The sequence below is a fragment of the Acomys russatus genome, chromosome 19 (assembly GCF_903995435.1).
Source record: "Acomys russatus chromosome 19, mAcoRus1.1, whole genome shotgun sequence".
In the NCBI taxonomy this organism is placed as follows: Eukaryota; Metazoa; Chordata; class Mammalia; order Rodentia; family Muridae; genus Acomys; species Acomys russatus.
In genome coordinates, this window is record NC_067155.1 from 52,364,139 (window position 1) to 52,392,041 (window position 27,903).

A 27,903-nucleotide genomic window follows, 5' to 3' on the forward strand; every position below is an offset into this window, starting at 1 on the left:
ACCCACCAATCCCAGATCAGGAAACCAATCCCTGAATAAGAAAACCCATAACCCCTAAGCTCCTCAAAGCTCAGGACTTGAAATCCTACCAATCCTCACTGGAAACCTCTGCCCTAGAAAGCTCCGCCCTCTAAGAAATCCTATATAAAGGCTGTGTTTGCTCCGTTTCCTGCCACCTTCTCCTCACAGCAGAGGCAGCCACACCTTGATTTGTCCCTCCACTCCCTAAGCCCTCCAATAAATCTCTTTTGTAAGATTTGCTGCCTGCTGTGACTTTCTCATTGGAAGAGCAGAAGCAAAGGAGTGGGCTGAGGCTCCCTAACTCACCTCAGAGCTGTGTGGTCTCCTGTCTCAGCATGTCCTTCCATTGGGACACTGTCCCACCTCAGAGCTGTGTGGTCCCTGGGCTCCAAAGTCCCAAGACATCTTCTCATCAGAGCAAGAAGGCCAACACACACACGCGCGCGCGCACACACACCCACCCACACACACACACACACTCACATACACTCCCGACACCTGACAGGCAGAGAGGCAGGAAGGTCTCAGTAGGCCAGCCTGGGCAACACAGCAGACCTTGGATGATCAGTGGCTGTTCTCAGTGCTGGCACGCATGTCTGCTCTACTGTTGTGAACGGTTTTCAATATTCAGATGATCCCTGGGATTAGAGAGACAGAGTGCTGAGAACCTGCACCAACCCTGCCTTGAGGATTTGTTCTGGGAAGAGTTCCTGGAAGGAATGGAAACCAGTCCTACTGGCTCTGCTGACTGAACAAAAACATCCCTGAGCCCCAGGGTAGCAGGGAAGCTGCAGTCTACCGTGTTATCACTTCCTCTAGAGAAGTGGTCGCCACCCTTCCTAACACTGTGGTCCTTTAATGCAGCTCCTCATGTTGTGGGGCCCCCTGACCATTAAATTATTTTTGTTGCTACTTCACAACTGTGGTTTTGCTACTGTTATGAGTTGTAACATAAATATCAGTGTTTTCCAATGATTTTAGACAACCCCTATGAAAGGAGCCTTCAACCCACAAGTTGAGAGCTACTACTCTAGTGTCTGAAAAGCAGATCTGGATTTCTAGAATACTCCAGAGATGGGTATCAGGGTGGCTCACAGCTATAATCCCAGAGCTTGAAGGATCATCATGAGTTGGAGGCCAGCCTGGGCTATATAAAAGGCAGATAGATTTAGATTAGCCTGGGCTACATAGTGAGACTGTCTCAAAAAAAAAAAAAAAAAGTAAGAAAAAAAATCCAGAGACGGGACTTTCCCTAGCACTGGCATGGCCATTGATGCTGAAGACATTTGTTTCTGGCCACAGGGAGGAGAGTGCTGTCATTTTAAAAATAACAGTTCTTGAGTTGGGATAAACTGCTGCCCCTTGCAAATGTAAAGATCTGAATTAGATCACTAAGACCCACATAAAAAGCTGGGCATAGCCAGGCAGTGATGATGCACACCTTTAATCCCAGCACTCAGTAGACAGAAGCAGGAGGATCTCTGAGGCCAGCCTGGTCTACAGAGTGAGTCCAGGACAGCCAAGGGTGTCTTGTCTCAGGCAAAAAACCTGCAAAAAAACAAACAAACAAAAAAACCCAAACAAACCAAACTGGGCATGAAGCCAGTGAAGTTGCTCAGTGGGTAAAGGAGATTTGCTTTCTAAGCTTAAAGACCCAAGTTCAATACCCTCAAAAACCATATAAAGGTGCAAAGAGGGAGGCAGAGGCAGGTGGGTCTCTGTGAGTTCGAGGCCAGCCTGGTTTACAGAGTGTGTCCAGGACAGCCAGGGCTACACAGAGAAAGCCTGTCTTGGGGGGGAAAAAGTTAAGGTGAGCAGTGCCTGAGGAATGCTAGCCAAGGTTGTCCTCTGACCGTAACATGCATGCTCACACGCTTCCTGTTGTAGAAAACAGTTACTAACATCCAAGCAACTATCAAGACGGTTATTACTTAACTCTCTATCATATCAATAAAAGACAGACGCCTTTAACGTGCCTGCACACTGGGACTGGGCAGAAGGTAGGCAATCCTTGAGGCTGTGTTGTCTCCCAGACCACATCCCAGGCCATCTGTTGTCACTGTTTCTATCTGGCTAGTCCCCGGCCATCATCCCCACATTTCTCGCTCTTTCCATCTGGGCTGCTTGCCTCCATCACTGATGGAAGGCACCGGATCCCCTGGAGCTGGAGTCAAACCAGGTCCTCTGGAAGAGCAGCCAGTGCTCTTAACAACTGAGCCATCTCTCCAACCCCTTTGATTATTTGTTTGTTTTTAATTTTTGGTTTTTCAAAACAGGGTTTCTCTGTGTAGCTCTGGCTGTCCTGGACTCACTTTGTAGACCAGGCTGGCCTCAAACTCACAGCGATCCGCCTGCCTCTGCCTCCTGAGTGCTGGGATTAAAGGCGTGCGCCACCACACTCGGCTCCCTCTTTGACTTTTTAAAGACACATGATCTTTCTCCTCTGGATTTGAAGGCCCAGGCTTCAAAGGCCATGACCAAATAGGTAATGAGACTGAGAATGATGAAAAGTGGGTGGATTTGAAGAATTTTCACTGAACACTGTCTAAATGTGGGTACAGTGCGCCAACTCCTTTAACTCAACAAATCCATGAGGCCATTATAGTAACCCCCTTTCTTCCAAAAAAAGGATCAATGGGATTAAATACCAATGGGATTGATAATAATGGGATTAAGTCACACAGCTAAGATGCAAAACTAGGAACTAAGGGGCTGGGGAACACACTCCAGCTGGGAAGACAACACCTTGACTTGCACGCATGACATGAAACAGCCAGTACCCAGTCCAGGTGCCACCTGATATCCCAGCACTTGGGAGGTAGAAGAAGGGGGATCCAAAATTCAGGGTCATTCTCAGGGATATAGAAAGTTTTAGGCTAGCCTGGGCTATAGGAGACCCTTTCTCAAAAGATAAATAATAAAACAAACAAGCAAAAATAAAAGTAAAAAAGAAACTGGGAGCCCAGACATCCTGAATGAATGGACCCTTCAAACTAGAAACGGTTTTTGCTGTCTTGAACTCGTGGGATGATGCGGCCTCTGCTTCCACAGTACCGGGCTCACTCTCATGCACCACTGCCAGCTTCATCACAGTTTACTCGTTTTCATTCTGTGGGGGTGTGGGTATCGGGGCGCATGCCAGGAGCACGGGAGTGTCAGAAGTAGAAAAGGCTGTGTGGCTGGGGAATTGGCTCTCTATGTAGACCTGTGTTCAGTATAACTGCTGGTTAAGAATTCCAGACTGGCAGCTGGTGGTGGCGTACACCTTTAATCCCAGCACTCAGAAGGCAGAGGCAGGCAGATCGCTGTGAGTTCGAGGCCAGCCTGGTCTACAAAGTGAGTCCAGGACAGCTAGGGCTACACAGAGAAACCCTGTCTTGAAAAACAAAAACAAAACAAACACACGAAACAATTCCAGACTGGGGCCAGCAAGACGGCTCGGTGAGTACAGAGGTAGAGCATCAGCTTAGAATGTTCAAGGCCTGGGTTGCACCCTCGCATCACAGATAATTAGAGATAATAATATATCAAACAATGTGCACACATCACTATGGGTCAGCCACTCCACACCGAGAAACTAGAGATAATTGTGCTGAGTCACTAACCAGGAAGCACAGAGGAGGACACCACCCACCCTGGGCTCCCAGTGCTTTGTTTGGTAAGACAGATAGAAGATGGACATTTAAACAGCTGAGTCACCAGGGCAGTCCTAACAGCCACCTCAGATGATGACGGCAGTCCTCATGTCATTGCAGCACATTACCTGAGAGACTGGGATAGCTCAGCAAGCATTTACTGAGTGCCTGCTGCATACCAAACATGAAGCAGGTCAGGGGCATCTCCAGTCTAAGGACAGCGAGCCCAAAGGGGTGACAAGAGGAGCCAAGACCGAAGGGATCCAGGAGAGAAGCACTACTGAGCTGGGGTTGTCTGAGGAGGTGACAGATGAGTTAAGGCCTAAATGACAGTTTGGTAATTCCTGGGAAAGCAGAATGTAACAGCTGGGGGTGCAGCTCAGTGGCAAAGTACAGTACACAGCACTGATTATGCCCCTGCCCCCCCCAAAAGAAGAACAAGAGTTACCAGGTGACCTAGCAAGTCCTAGACATTTGTCCAAAAGAAATGGAAGCAGGTGCAGAGACACACACAAGCATCCCCACCATCTGTCGTAAGAGCTACAAGGTGGAAACTCAGACTGTGCTCGGTGTATGCAGTGGAAAATAATTCAGCCACAGCATGGATGGCTTCTAAACTATGCAAGTCAGAGGGGAAGACACTAGACACCCTAGGCACAGAATGTCAGGTAGCCTAGGATTCCGTTTTCCAATTATTCTTCCCTTAAGACTGCCACCCCCTTTCTCTGTCTGCCCAGAGCAGTTGACAGAACCCAGGGCCTTGAACATACCAGGCAAGTTTTGGTTTGTTTTTTCAAGACAGGGTTTCTCTGTGTAGTCCTGGCTGTCCTAGACTCACTCTGTAGACCAGGCTAGCCTTGAACTCACAGAGATCTGCCCGTCTCTGCCTCTGAGAGTGCTAGAATTAAAGTCATTCACCACTACAAGCTTAGGCAAGTTTTGTTTTGTTTGAGACAGGGCCTTCCAAGCTCTAGAATTCCAGGCATGAGCCACCACATCCAGCTTTATGTATGATTTTTATCTGTTCTATTCTGAATCTTCAAAGTTATAGAGGGAGAAAGCAAAATAGTAGCTGCCAGGAACAGGGAGGGAGAAAAGGGGAAGTGACTGCTTAACAGAGACAAGGGAGTTATGGGATGGTGAGTTTTCAAATGAGAGACCTGTGGCTGCAGGCATGTGATCACCTCACACTGAGGATTTTTGAGCTTTAAAATAGTATGAGATTTTCATCTCATGAAGAGGGGAAAACTTAGCCGGGCGTGGTGATGCACACCTTTAATCCCAGGCCTTGGGAGGCAGAGGCAGGTGGATCGCTTTGAGTTCAAGGCCAGCCTGGTCTACAAAGTGAGTCCAGTGTGCAGGCATAACACTGTATATGTAATAAATAAATCTTAAAAGGGGGGGGGCATTTGAAAAAAGAAAGAAGATGAGACCGCCATAGACATATATGCCTGCCATGCTAGTACTCAGGAAGCAGACGTAGGAGGCTGGCTGGAGGTTTGAGGCCAGCGTTAAGTCTACATAGTAATATAGTGAGTTCTGCCTCATGGTAAGACTGCCTAAAAAAAGAAAGAAAGGAAGAAAGGAAGGAAGGAAGAAAGAAAGCGAGCCAGGCGTGGTAGCACACGCCTTTAATCCTAGCACTTGAGAGGCAGAGGCAGGCAGAGCTCTGTGAGTTTGAGGCCAGCCTGGTCTACAAAGCAAGTCCAGGACAGCCAGGGCTACACAGAGAAACCCTGTCTCAGGAAAAAAAAAGAAAAAAGAAAGAAAAGAAAAGAAAAAAATATATTACTAGAGACATCTATCTTGTCCAGGAACAGCAAGGTCAAAGGTCATGAGGCAGGAAGAGCTGGGGCATCTGTGGGGCAGGCAATGACATTGGATAGAAGGTGGAGGATGTGAGGGAGAAAAAGACAGGAAGGTGGTGGGGCAGGGACCTTTGGGCCACCTGGAGGTGGCTTTTTATATAGAAAGGCAGAGGGAGGGCATTGGAAGGTTTTGGTCAGGGCATGACACAATCCCACATTCTGGCTGTGGTGAATGTAGTGAACAGGGGCCGAGAGAGGCCTCATCTTCTTGCTGAACTGGACCTGGGCTTACTACCGTACTTGTCTATGAGGAAATGTGCCCTGAGTGAACACTCAGGAAGTCCTGCTGTTATTTATAACTGGAGGAGCCTTGTGAGTTGAAATTTCTTTGAAACATTTCAAGGAATTATGTGCAGAAAGTGTTGAGGGAGCCAGGACTCGGGCAGCACCAGACGCCCCACAGATACAAGGCAGAGACCCTTACCTGTTCTGGCAACAGATCAGCCGTGGACACACCACAAAGAGATGAGGGATTCTGTTACACAGGCAGCTTGAGGCTTTCCTGACAAAGGCCTGCCTGGGTTCCCAGACCTCTGACCCTCAGTTATCTGACAAGTTTTCTAGACAAGGCTTAGAGAAAGGGAAAGTTTTCTCTAAGCAGGCGCCTGGCTTCCTGCTGGTGACAACAGCACACTGACTGTGGTGTCTCTGCAGAGCAAGAAGGTGGCTGATCCAGGAACACCCAGAATACATACTCTAGCACCCCGCCTCCTCCAGGTCGCCGTTTCTTACTTTCACAGTTAGTCTCTGGATTATTTAGCCCTTATTGCTTCCCTCACACGGTGCCTGCTCTCTTAGCATGTTTCTCAAAGACAGGGGCTCGGGCTCTCTCAGAGGGCTCCTCCTCGCTCATAGCAGGTGCCTACACTCTAACCCCTTTGGGGATCAGCTCCTCTCTTTCCTCCTGGCTAGCTCCTGCCGGGTATTTCCACACCTCCTCACACTCACTGAGGAGCAAACCTGTTCTCCTCCCACACAAGTGCATCTGAGGTAATGGAGTCGTGTGGCAGTTGCTCAAGCTGAAAATAGTCCAGGCGTCTGAACGGACTCCTCCCTTTCTTCAGGCCCCAGAATTCATCTCCTGGCAGGAGCTGACTGTGTCAATCATTCCTGCTTCCTGAGAGGATCCTGTTTCCTCATGGCCTCTGCCCTACCTAGATCTGAATTACTCTCTCATGCGAGGATCAGCCATCTCACCCTTGGGCTCTGCTCTCCACAATCAGGCTTTCACGCTTGTTTGTTTTTTCACCCTACACTTTTTTATTTACTGTACATATGTGTTTTGTATGTACTTGTTTGTATGTGTACACATGTATGTGTGTGTGTGTGTGTATGCAGGTCAGAGGACAATTCTGTGGAATAAGTTCTCTTTCCACAGTGGAATCTGGGGATTGAACTCAGGTTGTAACAAGCACTTTAGCCAATGAGCCAGCTCACTTGACCTCCACCTTATTCTTTGAGGCAGTGTCTCTCACTGAGCCCGGAGTTTACCAGTTCCTGTAGACTGGCTGGTCAGCAAGCCCCAAGGACCCTCCTATTTCCACCTCTCAGAGAGCCATGAGTGCCTTTTATAAGAGTTCTGGGAACCTGAGCTCGGTTCTCACGTGTGCAGTCCACATTTCACCAGCTGCGCCATCTTCCCAACCTCTGGATTACTTTTCAGAGCAGTTTCAGACTTATGGAAGAGATGATAAAGCTAGTTCAGAGAGTTCCTATCCACTCCATGCCGTTTTCCTCTCCCTCTCTCCTTCCCTCTTTACAGCTCTGGGGCGGACACAGCATCCTGTCTCTGAGCTGCATTTCCTAGACTTTCCTAGTCTTCACGGCTGTGTGTGTGTGTGTGTGTGTGTGTGTGTGTGTGTGTGTACATGTGTGCGCACATGCGCACACACCCCCCCCCCACGTGGCATGTGTATATATACTCAAACACTCTTGGGTGGATCCGTGTCTGTGCTCACGTGTGCATGTGGAGAGCAGAGTTGACATCAGGTATCTTCCTCTTTGACGTTACTTTTGTTTTGAGACAGGTCCTCTAGCTGAATCTGGACCCCTGTTTGGGCTTGGCTGACCAGTGAGACCCTATCTTAGCCCTGATCACCACGGTTACAGATCTAAGCTGCCACACCCAGCTTTTACATGGGTGCTGGGGATTAGAACTCAGGTCCTCATTGCCGCACAATGGCGCTTTGCACACTCACTGCCTCCTGGCCCCCATCTTGACATTCCACCAGCACTTTGCTTATCTCGCACTCTACATGGCACGTCTGTCACAATTAATGAGACTTCAAGTAAAGGCTAGTGCTTGTTTGGATTTTGGACTTCCTCAGTTTCCCCATTTTGGTCTGTTGTCCTAGCACCAGGATACCACACATTTAGTCCATGTCTCTCCTTACACTTCTTTTTCCTATTTCTTGAACTTTTTTTTCCCTTTGCCAGGGTAGACAGTGTCTAATGTAGCCCAGGCTGGCCTTGAACTCACTGTGTAATTAAGGATGACCTTGAACTCCTGACCCTCCTGTCTTCACCTGCTAAATGCTAAGATTACGGGTATGCACAACCATGTCTGGTTTTGTTTAGTTCTGGGAATCTAACTCAGGACTTTGTGCATACTAGGCAAGTACTATAGCAACTGCATGTTTTGCTTGCTTGTTTCAACTGAGACACGGTCTCATTCTAGTCCTGCCTGGCCTCGAACTCCTAGCAATCTTCCTTCCTCGGTGCTATGATTGTGGTCATGTGCCAGCACACCCAGCATCAGAGGCCCCTGAGTTTTGAGGTGCACCCATCAGGGCTTTGGATCTGTCCCTGGTTTTCTCTGCATCAGCCTGGGAGGGCAGGTTTTTTTTTTTAATTTTTTTATTAATTTATTCTTGTTACATCTCAATGGTTATCCCATCCCTTGTATCCTCCTATTCTTCCCTCCCTCCCATTTTCCCATTATTCCCCTCCCCTATGACTGTTCCTGGGGGGGATTACCTCCCCCTGTATCTGCTCATAGGGTATCAAGTCTCTTCTTGGTAACCTGCTGTCCTTCCTCTGAGTGCCACCAGGTCTCCCCCTCCAGGGGACATGGTCAAATGTGAGGCACCAGAGTATGTGAGAAAGTCATATCCCACTCTCCACTCAACTGTGGAGAATGTTCTGACCATTGGCTAGATCTGGGAAGGGGTTTAAAGTTTACCGCCTGTATTGTCCTTGGCTGGTGCCTTAGTTTGAGCGGGATCCCTGGGCCCAAATCTGCCTATCATAATGTTCTACTTGTAGGTTTCTAGGACCCTCTGGATCCTTCTATTTTGCTATTCTCCCATACTTCTCTCATTTAGAGTCCCAATAGGATGTCCTCCCCACTGTCCCAGTTTCCTGGTAAGTGAAGACTTTCGTGGGGCATACCCCTTGGGCTAGTATGCAGATATAAGTGAGTATATACCATTTGATTCTTTCTGCTTCTGGGTTAACTCACTCATTATGATCATTTCTAGCTTAAGCCATTTATCCACAGGGAGGGCAGGTTTTAGAAGGGAGTACCATCTGTCTTATCAAAGGTTCATACAGATGCCAGCCCTCAGGAGGTGATGGCAGGAGAATCATAAACTGAAAGTCATCCTCAACTACATAGTGAGTTTGAGGCCAACTTAGGGTACACAAGACCCTGACTCCAAAACAAAGCAACGCACTCTTTAGCCCTCTCCTCACGGAGCTTCTCTCCCCCCTTCCCATACTGTGCTTTTGGAAGAAAGTCTCTATGCCCCGCCCATACCTTCGTCCAGTGAGTCATGAGATGCTCAGGCTGAAAATCAGGTCCTCCCAGTCCTGGCCCACACCCTTCACTTCTCCCTGTGCCTGGCTGAGCTGACCTCCTGGGCCTCACATGCCCTGACACAGGGCCCACTGTGGCCTCATCTCCTGCCACTTCCCTATTAGTCACTGCCCTCCGGCACACTGCCTTCCTTGTCCCTCGCTGTGGTCTTGCCTCTAGGATTGTACCCAGCCTCACCCTCTGCCTAGAACCACTTCCGCCTCCTGCCCAGGCTGCTTCAGCCAGCTTCTGTGGACGGTCATTCAGGTTACAGCACAGACATCTCCTCTGCTGAAGATGTCAGGAGAATGCAGGACCTCTGGGAGCCCTCAACATAGCCAGTAACACACACACACACACACACACACACACACACACACACACACACACACATGCACACAGGCATTGCCATCCACCCACTCAGCTCCCAGTGCTAAGCCTTGTAGAGTGCACAGCAAAGGTACCTTTGAACACAACCAAGGATGCACTGTAGTGGCCCCTAACAAAGGGCTGAGAGTGAGAATGTCTCCCAGACTTCTCCTTGAAAGACTGAAGAGAGGGCTACATAGGAGTTCTAGGCTAGCCAAGGCCAAAGAATGAGACCCCCCTCTCACCCCCCCCCTTTCTCCTCTCTCCTCTCTCTCTCTCTCTCTTTGGTTTTTCAAGACAGGGTTTCTCTATGTAGCCCTAGCTGTCCTGGACTCACTTTGTAGACCAGGCTAGCCCAGAACTCACAGATATCCGCCTGCCTCCCTAAGTGCTGGGATTAAAGGTGTACGCTATCATGCCTGGCAGAGACTCTGTCTTAACAAAAGAAAAGAAGATAGACAAATAGAAACATACACACATACCATGGAGACTGAGATGTGTAGCATCTTGCTAGCATTGGGTATGACTCTCAGTAACACACACACACACACACACACACACACACACACACACACACAGAGACACTGAGACACAGAGACAGAGAAAGAGAGAATGAATAGTCAAAAACCAGGTGTGGTTGCACACATCTGCAGGTTGAGGCAGGATAATTGCTTTGAATCGGAGGCCATCTGGAGTCCACTGATAGTAGTACCAAGCCAGCTAAAAATACAAGATGGGCATGGTGGCACACATCTGTAATCCCACACTTGCAAGGTGGAGGCAGGGAGACCAGGATTTCAAAGGAGGCTTTTGTTTCATAGCAAAAATAAGGCCAGTCTGAGTTACCTGGGATCCAGCCTCAAAAAAAGCAAAATAAAAATAAAATAGGCTGGATGTGGTGGCACATGCCCTTAATCTCAGCATTGTGAGGCAGAGGCAGGCAAAACTCTGTGAGTCCAAGGGCAGCCTGCTCTACACAGTAAGTCTCAGGACGGCCAGGGTTATGTAGAGAGACTCTGTCTTAAACAAAACAAAACAAAATAATCATTTTTTAAAAAAGTACAGGGCTGGAGAGATGGCTCAGAGGTTAAGGACACTGACTGGTCCTCCAGAGGTCCTGAGTTCAAATCCCAGCAACCACAGGTGGCTCACACCATCTATAATGTGATCTGATGCCCTCTTCTGGACTGCAGGTGTATATATGCAGATAGAGCCCTGTATCCATAATGAATAAATCTTTTTTAAAAAACGTAAGTACACATAAAAATAAAATAGGAAAAAGTTACCAGTCACCAAGGCAGGAAGATTGGCATCATAGGCAGCAGCCACATCCAGAGCCAGTGGGCACTTGGTCATCAGTTTCCTGAATACCCCTGAGGGGACTGCAGTGGCTCCAGCCTCAGGGGATGAGTGAGAAGTTTATTTTGATGCTGGACCAACCTGGAAAATAAAGCAAATGGGGAAGTTCTTGCTACAGCCCTGCCTGCCCACCATACACCTCAGATAGTTGTCTGGGGCCGGGGCCTAGACATGTGTGGTGGTTATGACAGTACCATCCCTGAGTTGGCAGAAACAACTGTACATACTCCCCCAGAAGCAAGATCACTCATTCTAGGTCTGAGGGCACCCCAGAAGCACTTTTTTGTTTTTTGAGACAGGGTTTCTCTATGTAGCCCTGGCTGTCCTGGACTCACTTTGTAGACCAGGCTGGCCTCGAACTCACAGTGATCTGCCTGCCTCTGCCTCCCGAGCGCTGGGATTAAAGGCTTATGCCACCACTGCCCAGCCAGAAGTACTTTTCAAAGGCTCACAGCATCTAAAGAAAATCTGCCAGCTCTGCCTTAGGGGCAGCTCCAGGGCTTCATAACTTCGGATGCAGTCCCCACTGTGACACATGGAGGATGCAGAGTTAACCAGCTAAGTGTCAGACATCCAGTCTCTGGGAAGTAATTAGTTTAGGAAGGCCCATGAAAGTGGAGTCCCCGTGGTTGAATCCTGATGGCTTTATCAACAGTGGGACAGACCATAAGGATCACGCAGGTATATGCACTGTCTCTTGTCACATGGTGCCCTGTGCTTCTCCCAAGGTACTTTGCTATATCAATGGAAAACATAGAATATGCTGGGTGCCCACATAAGGGAACGAGGCAACCTGAGCAGAGCCGGGCCACATGAAGCCCAGGACTGAGAATCTCCAACACAGACTCTAAGGCAACAATGCTTAAATGTTTACAGCAGTGACTGCCAGCTGGCTCTGCTTGTTTGTTTGGAGACAGGGTTCTGTGAAGCTCACTCTGTCCTCAGACTCCCTGTGTACCTGATGCTGATCCTCTCGCTCACACCCCTCCCACACCGCCACCCCCACCCTCACCCCAGCCCCAGCGCTGGGACCACAGCACTCCAGACAAGGACTTTAGATCACTAGGTGCTCTTCCAGAGGACCCTGATTTAGTGGCTCGTAACTGTTAGATTCATTCCAGGAGATCTAATGCCCTCTTCTGGCTTCTGTGGGCACCTGTTCTCACACAGACATATATAAATACAGACAAAACATTTGTACACATAAACAAATAAAATACAGAAAATACCAGAGTAAAAGAATAAAAGCCTGGGGGCTGGCGAGATGGCTCAGGGGTTAAGAGCACTGCCTGCTCTTCCAAAGGACCCAGGTTCAATTCCCAGCACCCACATGGCATTCTCATACTAAGGCACATAAAAGTTAAAATTAAATAAAATATTTAAAAAAAAAAAAAAAAGAATAAAAGCCTGCAGATTGCAAGAGAAATTATGTTCTATATTTGTTGCAAGTTCCGGGCAGACAGATGGAGAAGGCAGACAGACAGACAGCATGGGGCAGAAGACAGCTGATGACTCAGAGCTCATCCTAGACCCAATGACAGGCAGCTTCCAGATCTCCATAAGGCCAGAGTCTTGCTGAACAACTGCACGAGTGCTGGAAGGGTCTTTGCATGTGGGCCCAGCCTCTGCCCTCGCCCTCCAATGTGGGCATCCAGGGGCACGAAGCCCCATCTCTGCCTGAGGCAGCATGCAGTGGGAACCAGTGCCCCTCATGGAAGCCTGTCAGTCTGCTGCCCGCTCTCCCTGCCAGATGTCCTTGACCCACTGTTCAGCCTCTGTGGGCCTGCCTCCGCCTCCCCGGTTATCTGACAGGCAAGGGAGGAATGCTGCCCGGCTACTCAGCTGCTACCAGCCCTGCTTGCAGCCTCAGATCTTCCAAATCCCTCCCCTGCAGCAAAAGGAATCGCTCCACCTGTGCCAGAGCTTTCTCTACTGAATCAAAAGGAACACTTTGAGTTTAGAAAACCCAGCCAACCACCACTGCAACTGAGAGGGTCTGAAAGAACAGATTAGAAACAGCTCAAGATACCGGGTGTGCTGGCACACACCTGTAATCCCAGCACTCGGGAGGTAGAGGCAGGTGGATCTCTGTGAGTTCGAGGCCAGCCTGGTCTACGAAGAGAGTCCAGGACAGCCAGGGCTACACAGAGAAACCCTGTCTCAATAAAACAAACAAAAATACCAAAAACAAAAACCAGAAAGAAAAAGAAAGAAAGAAATTAACTTATGACAGTTTCATTCTAAGGCTTGTGGTCCCCACTAAGTGCCAAGGACACACATCAGATCGGCTTTTAAAGGCGAACTGGTCAGCATCACACACACATGTTTTTCTGTAAGGAGAATGTTTTATTTTTACATAAAGGACAGGACAGTCTCACTTTGCCGATGGGGACACGGAGCCTATGAATCAAAGTGAAGAAGTCTCATGGATGTAAACTCGGCATCTGGGAACTTGAGGCAGGAGGGCTGGAATAAGTTTGAAGCTAGCCTGGTTACATAGTGAGTTCCAGGTCAGTCTGAGCTACAGTGAGAGACCCCGTCTCAAAGCCAAAAAGGAAATGACAAAGTAAAACACCACACAAACAGAGGAATGCACCCTCCCAACTGTGTGTGTGTGTGTGTGTGTGTGTGTGTGTGTGTGTGTGTGTGTGTGTTGGCCATTTTCCTTTTTCAGGTGCATATGTGCACAAGTACAGGTGCCTTCAGGAGCTGGGCGTGTCAGGTCCTGGTAGGTGGAGCCACAGAACTGCCCAGTGTGGGTGCTGGGAACTGAAGAGCAGCCACGGCCCCTTACTTCTGAGCCATCCCTGTTGTCCCTATCACACACTTCCTCACCCAGGTATGTAAACGTTAGGATGAAGCTGGGCCTGTTCTGTTCACAGCATGGCTCTGTCTCTAGACAATTCCCAGCTTCAGAAGCTGCTCAGTAAAGGTTTATGAGGTGATGGACGAGTGGAAGCACACACGTGGGATGAGGTAGGCAAAGTGGAGCAGGTGTCAGATACCTCTCCGCTATACATTCGCTATACATTTCTCCCCTAGTGAAAATGCTACATCATGCCGGGCATCCCAGCACTTGGGAGGCAGAGGCAGGTGGATCTCTGTGAGTTTGAGGTTAGCGGGGGCTACAAAGCGAATCCACAATAGCCAGAACTACAAGAGAAACACCCTATCTTGAAAAACAAAATAAAAAACAAAACAACAACAAGAGGGGCTGCCTTATGCCATCTACCCCAATCTGCTCTTTCCTTCAAACTACAGAGTTTAGTGGGGTGTGTGTATGTGTGTAGCTTAACGTGTGTACGTGTGTGTTGTGCATGCCCACACCATAGCAGGCGTGAGGGCAACTTTCCGGAGTTTGTTCTCTTCCTCCACCATGGGAGATGGAGATCAAGCTCAGGTTGTCAAGCACCTACAGCGAGCACTTTTCTAGCTGAGCTAGCTTGCCAGCCTTTGCTGTTGGTTTTGTTTGTTTGTTTTCGAGACAGGGTTTCTCTGTGTAGCCTTGGCTGTCCTGGACTTGCTTTGTAGACCAGGCTGGCCTCGAACTCACAGCGATCCCCTGCCTCTGCCTCCCGAGTGCTGGGATTAAAGGCGTGTGCCGCCGCCACCTGGCTTCATTTTGTTTTTGAGTCAGTGACCAGTCCTGAGGTGAGTTTACAGGTTTCTGTTGTTGCTTTGGGCTTCTAGTACTTTCCATACATGTTTTCATAATGCTAAACTGCAGGGAAAGAGTATGACAGGAAAAAAAAAAAAAAAAAAGAATGTGGCAGAATGCCCACCACTTTGCAGCGGGCAGGCTTCTGGGACGCTGAGGACAGGACGGAAGGGTGAGGGGTGCAGGCAGCTGAAGCATGAGATGGCCTAAGAGGATCAACACTGGCAGAGCCACTTCAGGAAGAGCTGTGAGGTGTCATGAAATAAACTCACATCCTTACACCTTCCCTGCCTGAGACATGCAAAATTTCACAGTGGTTAGAATGTTCCAGATTTAGTGCCTGAATTAACACCTTCTGTTGGAAAGAATCTTCACTTTAAAAATGGTATGGGATAAAAACAATAATAGTGAGAGAAAACCTAAACTATTTGCTCTATCACTAAGGAAAATGGAAGCTGGACTCAGTGATGCGGGTCTATAATCCCCATTATTCAGGAGGCTGAGGCAGGAGGATGGCAAGTTTAAGGTCAGCCTTGGGCAACTTAGTGAAACTGTCTCAAACATAAAAAGTGCAGAGTGGCCGGGCATGGTGGTGCACACCTTTAATCCCAGCACTCGGGAGGCAGAGGCAGGCGGATGGATCGCTGTGAGTTTGAGGCCAGCCTGATCTACAAAGTGAGTCCAGGACGGCCAAGGCTACACAGAGAAACCCTGTCTCGTAAAACCAAAGAAACAAAACAAAAACAAAAACAAAAAAAAGTGCAGAGAGATGGCTCAGAGGTCAAGAGAACTTACTTCCTGTCCAGAGGAAGGGCAGCTCACAGCCACCCATATCTCCAGCTCCAGGGGCTCTAACCCCCTCTGCTGGCCTCCAACGGCAGTTCTGCTCATGTGTAGACACACCACACAGATAATAATTAAAAAATAATAAATTAGCACATGTCTTTCATCCCAGCACTCAGGAGGCAGAGGCCAGCCTAGTCTACAAAGGGAGTTCAGGACAGCCAAGACTACACAGAGAAACCCTGTCTTGAAAATAAATAAATAAATAAATAAAATAAACATTTTTAAATGGAGTAGCTGGGGATGTGGTAGTTCCTTTGCTAGCATGCTTGCCTAAGATGCAGGAAGCTCTGGGTTTGATGCTCAGCACCATATAAAATCTAAGCGCAGTGGCACATGCCTCATCTCGGCATGCTGAGGTCATGAGGGTTATAAATTCAAAGTCATTCTTGTTCAAATTGGAGGCCAGCCTGTGATAGATGAGACCTTGTCTTACCTCAAGGTCCTGGATTTGACTTTCACACCAGGGAGAGAAAAAGCTAAAGAAATCTAAGAAATCTAATAGAGTTAACACCATTGTGATACTGGTTGGCTATCCACGGCAAATGTATAAAATATTTATAAAATACTGACATTAAGTCAAAAGGTGAGGGGATAGATGGGATGTTCTACGTTATCTTCTGGATGTTGCTGCCTATTTAAAAGTGTTCTAAAAAAGCAAGGCCGGGTGTGGTGGCTCATGCTCATATCCCAGCGCTCAGGAGGCAGAGGCAGGAGGATCACTTCAAATATGAAGTCTGTGTGGTTTAAACAGCAAGGCCCCATTCCAGAAAGTACAGTACAATACACTCTATTTGCCAGGTGTGACATCTCATGCCCATACTTCTAGCTCAAGGGAGGCTGAGGCAGGAGATTTGAAAGTTCAAAGCCAGACTGACTATACAGCAAGACACCGTCTCAAGAAAACAACAAGCATGGGCTTGTGAGATGATGGTTCACTGGGCAAAGACGCTTAACAAGCTGGAGGAGCTGGGTTCTGTCCTTGAGACCCCCACGGTAGAGGGAAGAGAATCCATTCCTGTGACTGCCATCTATGCATCTACAAACTCCCCACCTCAACAACGCCAATAATTCAATGTAACCAAAGAGCAAAAATTTTGCCACGCGTGGTGATGCACGCCTTTAGTCAGTCCCAGCACTCGGGAGGCAAAGGCAGGTGGATCCCTGTGAATTCGAGGCCAGCCTGGTCCAGGGCAGCCAAGGCTACACAGAGAAACTCTGTCTCTAAAAACAAAACAAAAAAAAGCAAAAATTTTAAAAATTAATAAGTAATTTGATTCAATTTCTAGGAAGTAGTCTACATGCATGTTTTTAGACATTTAGTGTTCATGGCAACATTTGGACTGGACAAGTGAAAACCAAAATGTTGGCATTGTCAGAAAGACAGACTATATTAACATTAAAAAAGAAGCCGGGCGTGGTGGCGCACACCGTTAATCCCAGCACTCAGGACGCAGAGGCAGGCGGATTGCTGTGAGTTCGAGTCCAGCCTGGTCTACAAAGTGAGTCCAGGACAGCCAAGGCTACACAGGGGAACCCTGTCTCAAAAAAACAAAACGAAAAAAAATTTTTTTGAAATTTTATTTATTTTATGTGTTTGACTATTTTGTCTGTATGTGCACCATGTGCACCCTTGGAAGTCAAAAGTGGAAGGTGGTATTGAGTCCCCTGGAACTGTGAGCCACCAGATGGGTGCTGAGAGTCAAACTTGGGTCTTCTGCAAAAGCAACAAGTACTCTGAACCACTGAGCCACATCCCCAGCTCCTATAGTCTCTTTTTAAAACTTGAAAAACAAACAAACAAACAAACAAACAAAACCCTGGAGAGAGTTTGGTTCCAAGCTTCTCCCCAGACTGTTGGCCTGGAAGTCAAGTCTCTCCAGGTCTGCCCAGAACCCGGCAAGCAAACAAACAGAAAGGAATGTGGTCACCAGGCTGGGAGGAGGGGTGGAGACAAACCCGGGAGGACAGTGAGCTCTCGAAGACAAAGGACCTCTACAGCAGTGACAGCGGCATGCAGTGTAAGTGTCCTCCATGACACGCAACTAAACTTTTAGCTAAACGGCATCATGATGCAGGCCTCTAATACCAGCACTTGGGAGTGGAGACAGAATACATACAAGTGTAAGGCTAGCCTGGTCTACATAACAAAGTCCAGGCTAGCCATGGCTATAAAAGGAAATCTGTCAAAAGAAAGATGGAAGGAGGGTGGGAATGGGAAGAGACAAGGGAGAGGATAACAATGGGGATGTAACCTGAATACATTATAATACACTTTTTAAAAAGATGGAAGGAAAGAAGAAAGAGAAGTGGGGGGCGAGGGGTGGGTGGCCGGTGAAGTGCTAGGTGGCTTAGTGGGTAAAATACTTGCCCAGCAAGCCTGACAACCTGTGATTTACTAGCGTCCACATTAACAAACAAACAAACCTGGATGCTTGATTGAAGTGGAGACAACGGCAACCCTGCAGGCTGGCTAGTCGGGAGTGTGAAATGTTGCCCAGAAAGGACAAGAGAGATTGTCTCAAAACCAGGCAGACGGAATAGAGCTGGCTGCGCACGCCTCCGATCCCAGCACCCAGGACGCAGAGGCCAGGCTGGTCTACAAAGAGAGTTCCAGAACAGCCAGGACTGTTAGAGAAACTCTGTCCTGAAAAAACATGACAAGATATGATATGACAAACAAACAAACAAACAAAAAAACAAGTTAGAAGGAAAGACCAATTCTCAAAACACATGTGCCCACATGCACACATATATGGATATATACAAAAAAGTGTAAAGTAAGGATATTAATTATTCTCTGAACAGAGAGAAAGAAAATGGAATTGAGGAGGAAGGACATAAGGCTTTAACTTACTCAGTGATGTTTCTTCCTCAGCCTGGTAAGCATGCAAATACATAAATTAAAAAACCAAGACTCAAACCTCAAATCAAGATAATCAACTTCAGAGTGAGAGAGATGGCTCAGCAGTAAAGAGCATATACTACTTTCACAAAGTACCTGGGTTTGCTTCCTGCACCCACATCGGGCAGTGCACAACTTCCTGTAAATCCAGGTCTAGGCATCTGACACCCTCTTCTTGCCTATGTTCTTGTACACGCACACACACACAACCCAGACACACAGACTCACAATTAAAAAATAGAGAGAGCTGGGCGTGGTGGCATACGCCTTTAATCCCAGCACTTGGGAGGCAGAGGCAGGCAGATCGCTGTGAGTTCAAAACCAGCCTGGTCTACAAAGAGAGTTCCAGGACAGCCAAGGCTACACAGAGAGACCCTGTCTCGAAAAACCAGACCAGGCTGGCCTGGAACTCACAGAGATCCACCTGGCTCTGAGTGCTGGGATTAAAGGTGTGTGCCACTACGCCTGGCAAAAGAAAACAAACAAATAAATAAAATCTTAAACTAAACAACCAACTATGAGGTAAATGTGGTTGCACACATTTGGTAATCCCAGCACTTGAGATTCTGATGCAGGAGAATCACTGTGACTTTGATGCCAGCCTGGGTTACATACTGAGATCTTCTCTCAAACAACAAAACGAAACAAACAAAACAAAAAAACCAGCCCTCTCAACAACTTTACATCCTCTATGCTCACGGCACGCCCAAATAACATCAGCCTTAAACAGTCATTACAATCCTCTGAGCATCTTCTTACTCTCCAAAGCCAAAAGTGTGTCTACACTTTTATCCTTGTGATGACTAGTGTGTAGGTAACTTTGGGTATTTAGGTGTGAGTAACTGACAGCATAGCAGGCTGTGAGTCTTCAAAGGGTACGGCTCCCACACCTGATGCCTTGGGGAGCAATCCCTCCAGCACCTACACGCAGCTGCGCAGCCTGGGCCAGGCACATCGCAATCGTACATATTCTCCCACCTTCTCCAACCAGAAACCTTTCCCCCTTAGCTTTGAGACAAAAATCTTCTACTACAGCCAAGGCTGGTCTGGAACTTATTATACAAGGCCTCAAACTCACAGCTATCCTCCTGCTTCAGCTTCCCAAACGATGAGATCAAAGGTATGAACTTCAAATTGGACATCATTAATAAATAATTCTACCAGTGGCCACTGAAGAGAAGGAATTCTACCTAGAGTTAGAAGACCTTACCATTCAAATTATAGGACCCCCCCACCTATATTTAAAAGTACTGGGTGCTTTCCTAGCAAGTTCTGATACTATACTGTAACAGACAATGTCTGGCTTACCCTGTAACAACGTTCCCTTTAGAAGGAGTGTGGCAGGTGAGAGAGAGAGAGAGAGACACAGACAGACAGACAGATAGACAGAGAGACAGACACAGAGAGACACAGAGAGACAGACAGAGAGAGAGAGAGAGAGAGAGAGAGAGAGAGAGAGAGAGAGAGAAATGTGTGTGTGTGTGTGTGTGTATGTGTGACTTAATTCATCAGAGCAAAACCCTGGACAACCCACAAGTATAACAGGAGCTGTAGGTGCAAAGAGAAACATAAACACCACACAATCAACACAAGAAAAGAGCAGGCAATGTCGTCAGCGCATTCTACAGGCGGGCAGATCTCACATCAGCACCCAGAACCCTGACACGGTTTTCTCTACTTCTCTCAGTCCCTTTGAAGAGCGAGGAGACATTTTTAGACTAGCAGAAACAAGAAGATTTTGTGGTTTGCTCTGACAAAGGAAGTGGTGTGTGATTTGAATAGGTTGGTGGCAAAGAAGTGGGTGTGAGTTCTGAGGACAAACCAGGCTATAATGCTGCCTTGTGGGCCTCACTTAAGCCCTTTAGTTGTCAGTGGGTGTGGGTGGCAGATGAGCCATTCAGAAATTGCTTTTTTTTTTGAGGCAGGGTCTCATATAACCCACTATGACAGTCCCAAGTGCGGGGATTATACATGCATGTTAGCACCTCTGGCCTCCTGGCCTGCTCCTGATCTATGCTTAGTGAGATGGTCTCTTTGCTCTGGCTCCTCTGACCTTAGGCTTAGCTTACTCTCATCTTCCCTGGGCACTGTGAAGAAGTTCTATCTTAAACCTCGCGTGGATACCTCCTGAGAGTGTAGCTATACCTCTTAGGCAGGTCTGATCTTTTCCCAGGAGAGGAAGAATGTTAAAATATCATAAACTCACCAGGCATGGTGGCACACACCTTTAATCCCGGCACTCGGGAGGCAGAGGCAGGTGGATCTCTGTGAGTTCCAGGCCAGCCTGGTCTACAAAGTGAGTCCAGGACAGCCAGCGCCACACAGAGAAACCCTGTCTTGAAAAACCAAAAAGCAAAATCATAAACTCAGCTTCCTGCATTCTTTTCTGTCTTTCTGTGTCCTTTGCCCCTCAGGATCATATTTCTTGACCAATTATGACAATTTAAAGGGAAGAAAACTCAAAGTTTCCTTCCCCCTCCCCCAAGACAGGGTTTCTCTGTGTAGCCTTGGCTACCCTGAACTCCTTTTGTAGACCAGGCTGACCTCGAACTCACACCGATCCACCTGCCTCTGCCTCCTGAGTGCTGGGATTAAAGGCGTGTGTGTGTGTGTGTGTGTGTGTGTGTGTGTGTGTGTGTGTGTGTGTGTGTGCCACCCCACCCAGCTAGAGTATCCTTTTTTTTTTTTTTTAAAGTCAGTAAAACCTTCTGCTTGTACTTAAAATGAAATACCCTTTCTGACTTTGTGTGCCTGCTCTGAGCATGGAAGGCCAGAAGACTGGGAAAGTAGAGCCCAGCCAATGCACGGGTGGACAGCTCAGACCTTATGTTCTTCTGTGGAGTCATACAAGTGTCATTTTCATATACAAAGGCCACAGCAGTCAGCCACGAAGCATCTACTGAATGCCTGACTGTACTCAGGACAGTTACATGACAAGTTCAGCCTGGGATGAAGCCTGCAGGAGAGATGCCAGGCTGAGAGTCAGGAGTCCTGCCAATTATTTGACTTGGGCATGAGAACGCCAATTTCCGTGTTCCAGGGCCTCAGTTTCCCTATACGCATGTGGGGACTACAGCATAAAACAGGGTAACGAATTCCCTCATTCCTCCATCTCCAGATAGCTCCAGTTGACCCTAAAGTGTGATGTCTCTGTAAGGGCTCAGTGTGGTTCACATGGATGTGTGGACACCTTGCCCCTGGTCAAAGGGGCCACCACACGTGGCCTGCTTATAGTGCTCCAAACATATTTTCTCTCCCATTCAGGAAGTGGCCCAAGCTTGCCCTGCCTCAGGGCCTTCACACAGGCTGCACTTGCTGTTTGAGCTTCCTACAGGAATGGCAGTGACTGAACCCAGGGCCTTGGGCTTGCTAGGCAAGCGCTCTACCACTGAGCTAAATCCCCAAGCCCGAAGGTCACCTCTTACAAACCTCCCTAAATTCTTTCCTATTATGTTTTTTTTTTTGGTACCACTGTTCTTTGAGTTCCTGGGAGTGTATAATCCTTTTGTCTGTTTGCCCTCCCCTCCCAGCTATACTTAGGTGAGGGTGGGGGTGTCTTGTTTTTATTAAGGACTGTACACTCTGCCAGGCATGGTGGTTCATGTCTGTAATTCCAGCATTTCAGAGGGTGCCATAGAGGATCACTATGGGTTTGAGGCCAGCCTGCGTTACAGACTGAGTTCCGGGTCAGCCTGGGCTAGTGTGATCCTGCTTCAAAAATTTAAAAAAATATAAATTGTGGGACTGGAGCGGTGGGTCAGCAGTTCAGAGCATTTGCTGCTCTTCCAGATAAACTTAGTTCCGTTACCTATGTCAGGCAGTTCACTGACCACCAACCCCAGGGGACCCGACACCAACTTCTGGCCTCAGAGGGCGCTGTACTCACATGACATACATACACACATAGAAAAGGAGTTTTAATTCTATCAATGCCTTGATACTGTACTAAATTCCAAGGAAGCTGATTCAATTTCCTTCTTCAGGACTCCGGGGTTTAATCTAGACTGAGAGGCATTTCTTCGTATTGTTTGCTTGTTTGTTTTTGTTTTTGAGGCAGTGTCTCACTATGTAGACCTGGCTGGCCCGGAACTCTCAAGTGCAGGGGTTGAAGGCTACAGGCACCATGCCCAGCCAGTCTGCTCCTTCAGTCTCTGCTTTGTTTTTTTATCTTGGGGGGCGGGGGAAGGCTCTTATGACCTCATGACACACTCACCCTCACCGCAGTGACATCATGACCGCGTGAATAGCGTCACAACGCTCTCAACGTCCTCCTCAGAAACCTCTGACACACTCACAGGCGCGACGCTCTCTGGGCGGCGCTCTCGCGCTCCGATGACGTCACACCCAGCGCTGGCGTCACGTGCCCCCCCGCGAGGGGTGGGGCCTGAGGGCGGCGCTTCCGGTCGGCGGAGCCTGGCGGCCGGAGTGGCGGCGGCGGCGGCAGCGGCGGCGGCAGCCGAGTGGCGGGATGGCGGGCGCCGTGAGCGAGGCGCGCTTCGCGGGGCTGTCGCTGATGCAGCTGCACGAGCTGCTGGAGGACGACGCGCAGCTCGGCGACATGGTGCGGGGGATGGAGGAGGTGAGTGCCTTGGGACCTGGGGAAGGGGGTACAGGGAAGGCGCGCCGGTAGCCGGAGTGGGGCCCCCGAGGCGGAGATCGGGGAGCACTGAGGGCCCCAGGCAGGCTGGAGACGAAATCAGAGCCTAGAACTGCGACATGGGGGTCTTTGGGGGCCGGGCCCGCGAGGGTGAATGAGGGCGCTGAGATTGGCTCTGTAGGGGTGGAGGGGGGGGGACTGTAGTTGAGCCTCCCAAGGACTCCAGGGGACCAAAGCAAGTAGGTTAGGCAGGGATTTTGGAATGCTGTGAAAGGAAAGGTTGGAAAGTCGTAGGGGGCACTGAAGCCAGTTCATGCGGGTCGCGTCTGGAGACGAGCTCGGGTTGACGGGGAGCAGAGATCTGTAGCGGAGACTTGGATGGGATTTTGAGAGGGGCCCTTGAAGTGCAGAGGCTCCAGGCCACCGGCAGCCAGGGTAAGGTGGGAAGGGGCCCAGTGCCTGCCGGCTGCCCAAGTGCCCCTTGCCGTGAAAGTGGCCCTCGCAGAGTTGGCTCAAGAGTTCTTCCTTTGCTTGTTCTGTGAGCCTTCTGTAAGTAGAAAGAGGATCTCTTTCCCCAGGCGTCCCTGCCCTCGTGTAAAGAGAAGGGATCGGGGGAATTCTAGCATGGCTGGCTCTGCCCCACAGTTGTCTGCCCACCTCGTTGGGTTCCTGAAATTGCTTCTGGCAACAGTAAATGCGGGCTGGGAGCTGACTGCTGACCCCCCGCCCCCTTGTCTATAGTCCAGGGCCAGCCCAGCCTCTGGAAGGCATGTACCCGCCCATGTTTCTGGTTATCTTCCTCCACACCTCGCCTGTGGTTTGCTTTGAGTAGTGGCTGACTTCACCCTTGCTGGTCTGCCCTGAGTACTTCCCTTTTTCCTTTCCCTCCCAACTGGTCCTGACTGATGCTGAGTCTGGGGGCTGTCTGATCCAGGTCTCCCTGGCTCACCTACCTCCTTTGTCTGGGAAGTCTGAGCTCCCCTATGCCGGCAGTTGCCCAGTTTCTCCTCCTGCCAGAAGCTGGTGTAGGGGGCTTTTGGCTTGCTTTCCGAAGAGGGGATTGTCCAGCACCCAGCCAGCCCCTTTCCAAGGGGCCTTGTAAGAAGGTTGTACATTCAGAATCCCTGGAAAACCCTCAACAGATCATTGTCTGCCACTACAGAGAGGCCACTGTAGTAAGATGCTATCAGACTTTCCATTAATACACCCCTTGTATTCACGGGCTTTGCAGCTTGGCAGATAGACCGTTGCTCTGAGATGCAATTTACCCAGTTTTGTGGTCTCCATGTGGCACTTTCCATTTCAGAGAATAATAAGAGACAAGAATCCATCTTTCTTGACTGAATGAGAATTCCGTGTCTGCACAAGAATAGACAATCCTTGCTTGGCTTCCCTGCAGTTTCTGGGAGACTTTTGTTGGCTGTCGGCAGCGCGTCTTTCTAGCTTAATAATAAAATGATAGGTCTGCTTTTCAGCATGTGACCCTGCCTGCAGACTGCTGCTCTGCTGTATGTGTTTCAGTCAGAGCCGTTACTGGGACTCTGTAGGTGGAACATTTAATAAAATAAACTGTTACGCAGTTTACTTAGCGGAGGGATTGGTGGGGAGTGAGTCAAATAGGAGGTGATTCCAGCCTCCCTGTCTTCTCCCGAAAAATCTACAGAGTGTTGGGTTTTCTTTAGAGTGTTGGTTTTCTTTTTTGGTTGTTGCTTTATTTCCGTTTTGTTTTGTTTTGCTTTTTTTGTCTTTTTGAGACAGGTTTTTCTCTGTGTAACAGCCCTGGCTGTCCTAGAACTTGATTTGTAGACCCAGCTGGCTTTGAACTCAACAGATATCCTCTTGCCTCTGCCTCCCGAGTGAGGGAGTGCTGGGGTTAGTGTATGTACGCCGGCTAAAAACTGGAGGATTGTTACAGGAAGAGAAAAGCAAATTAATGTAGCAATTTTTTTAGTGGTTTTTTTGTTGTTGTTGTTGTTGTTGTTTTTTGTTTTTTGTTTTTTTTTTTGAGTAAAAGTGTCCTTCCTGCCACAGTACCGTATGGAAATAACTGTGGACTGACTGACGCCACCTGAGCGGACCACATAGTGTTATTGAAGCCTCTCAGCGGTAGTTGTTTTTGAAGGTGTCATGCTTTTAAAACAGGGAAGCAACTTGAAAACCAAAATACCTGGTTTGCAAACCCATTTCCCTAGTTATGGGTGGTATTTTCTAAAGGAATGGGTGTAACTCCAACAGCCATTTTGGGCTTTGTTTTGTTTATTTGGTTTTTTTGTTTTGTTTTGGTTTTAGTTGTGAAAGTTTCCCTCACCTGGCAGTGTCACACATTTGTTTGTTTTGGGATGGTTTCCAGACAGAAGAGAACATTGTATGACCCTTCCACTCCCGACCAAATGGAGCACTAATGAGAAAGTGTTAAGGAGCGTACGGAATAGCAGACCATCCACTGGACTTGACTGCTTTTGTGCTGTGTGATTGTAGGCAGGTGACTGGCCCTCTCTGGACAGCTCTTGGGATGGACAGTGAGATGTTTCATAGAGTTAGTAAGAGTCAGATGAGGTGATTTTTTAAAATACCTATCGCAGCTTCAGGTTAGAGTTCAGTGTTCAATAAAAAGTCATTGCGAGAACCCAGGCGATAGCTCAGTTGGCAAGGTGCCTGGCGCGGAAGTGGGAAGACCTGAGCTCAATCCCCAGAGCCCACGGAAAAAGCCAAGAACGGCAGCTCACATTTATCGTCCATTTGTCTCCCCCACGACAGGGTGACAGGAGGATCCTTGGCCAGCCAGCCTAGTCTAATGTGTGAGCTGCAGGCCTGTGAGAGACCCTGCCTCATAAAACAAGGTTGACTGCACCTAAGGAGGCAGGGTGCACATGAGGTGGGACACCTGAGGTTTCCTCTGGCCTCCACACTCTTAAATACATGTTCTCCTATGTATCCATGCACATATGTGCGTGTGTGTACACACACACACATACACGAGCATGCGAGAGAGGTGGGGGGAGGGGGGGAACTGGGGTTCTCTTTTTGAAAGAATAACTGATGAGTTGTAGAGATGGCTCAGAGGTTAAGAGCATTGACTGTTCTTCCAGAGGTCCTGAGTTCAATTCCCAGCAACCACATGGTGGCTCACAATTACCTACAATGAGATCTGGCGCCCTCCCCTTTCATGCGGGCGTACATGGTGCGTGCAGACAGAGCACTCCTATACATACATAAATAAGTCTTAAAAAAAGAAAGAAAAACCGATGTTGCCCCAACAGATAAACAGGCTCTCGTTTTTAGAATTTTTAAGTCACCTTTGACTTGCCATTAGTATACCTTTCTACAGTCAGAGGGGCTGTGTGACTCAGTGACCCTAGGAAGCACTGGGGAGTGGAATGGGCCTTAAACAGCAGGGAGTCTCATAGGCCGAACCTAAGACTGACTCTCTCCCTGCTGGCAGAAGGAAGTGTTGTAAATTGTAGAGTGAGGCTTCTCCCAGCCCAAGGGGATGTTTTGTGGTGACTGTAAAGTGTGGCTTGTTGAAGGCAGTCACTGCTGGCCTTAACTGCACTGGTATTGTGTCCACTTACACTATTTTAATTGCAGTGTGGTGAGTTTTAGCACAGCTCCAAACATTAAGCTGATGTCAGTGCTCTGGAGCCCTGTGTATTTTCTCTTTTCCTGTCTCACCTCTCTGTTATGTTGCTTCCTAAATGCAGACATCATTAGTGGACCTTTTCTTCTTTGGGGGCAAAAATTGGATGGGAGGGGGAATTGAGGCAGGGTCTCCCTGCCTAGCCCTGGCTGCTCTGGAGCTCAGTCTGTGGGTTAGGCGGCCTTACGTGGATCCGCCTGCCTCTGCGCCCATGCCTGGCTGAATTTGTTTTGTGTGCCCATGGGAGTTGATTCACAAGTAGGAGTCGGAGGACAAGCCCGAGGAGTAGGCTCTTTCCTTCCTCTGTGGGATGGAGGGATCAAAACCTCAGGCTTGTGCAACAAAGGCCTTTACCACCTAAAGCAGCGGTTCTCCGCTGTGAGGCGTGACCCCATCAGAGGTTGGCCAATCTTTCCACAGGCTTCACAGATGTGCGCATTACAGTTCATAACAGTAGCAACATTACACCTCGGAAGTAGCAACGAAAATAATTGTGTGGCTTGGGGGGGGGTCACCACAACATGGGGAACTAAACCATCCTATTGGCCTTCTTGAAGTTATTTTTGCATGGCAGTGGAATGTGCCTTTATCTATCCCCGTGAACCCCGTTGACCGGCAAGGCACTCCCATAAAAGGAACGCTTGCTTTGTGGATTAGGGAAGTCCGTGGGACCTCGTGGGTTACTTCTCCCTGTGTGTCTTCTAAGGAAATGCTGCCTGGTCCAAGGCAGCTAACGGTCTCACAGGGGATTCAAATTCCGCAGCTTTGTTCCTGTGGGAATGGAAGTGCCAGCACACAGAAATGCTGGGGGTCTGAAAAGACAGAGTGTTTTGTGGAAAGTCGAGAGCTCTGGTCTGGACCAAGCTGCATCCTCGGGGCCTGCTGGGCTGTGATTTGTGTGTGACAGCGGCTACTGCCTCAGCCATAATGGCTCATTGAAGTGGACCGCTAACCCGGGACTCCTTTGGAACGTGCAGGCTGAGTCACTGCTGGTGGGACTCAGACGCCAGGAATGTGAACTTGCTGAGGTTATGGGGTGAGGGTCTCACACTCCGTAGCCCTGGCTGTCCTGGAACTAACTATATAAACCAGCCTGGCCTCAAAATCACAGAGCTCCTCCTGCCTCTGCCTCCTGAGTGCTGGGATTGGAGGTGTGAGCTGTCAGGCCTGGCTTCTTTTCTTGTTTAGATGGTGGCGTTAGTCTCATGGGAAGAT

The 27,903-nt window shown here is 48.6% G+C and overlaps 1 protein-coding gene across 1 annotated transcript in view; it reads left to right on the top strand.

Annotated features, from left to right (window-relative positions):
- Nucleotides 1–22,891: 22,891 nt before the first annotated feature.
- Vps37b (VPS37B subunit of ESCRT-I) overlaps nucleotides 22,892–27,903 on the top strand; it is a 28,344-nt gene continuing 23,332 nt past the window's right edge. Inside the window, exon 1 of the mRNA XM_051161482.1 lies at nucleotides 22,892–23,033. Coding sequence (XP_051017439.1) covers nucleotides 22,923–23,033 — 111 coding nt within the window. The 5' untranslated portion in view covers nucleotides 22,892–22,922. The remainder of the gene's footprint in view (nucleotides 23,034–27,903) is intronic.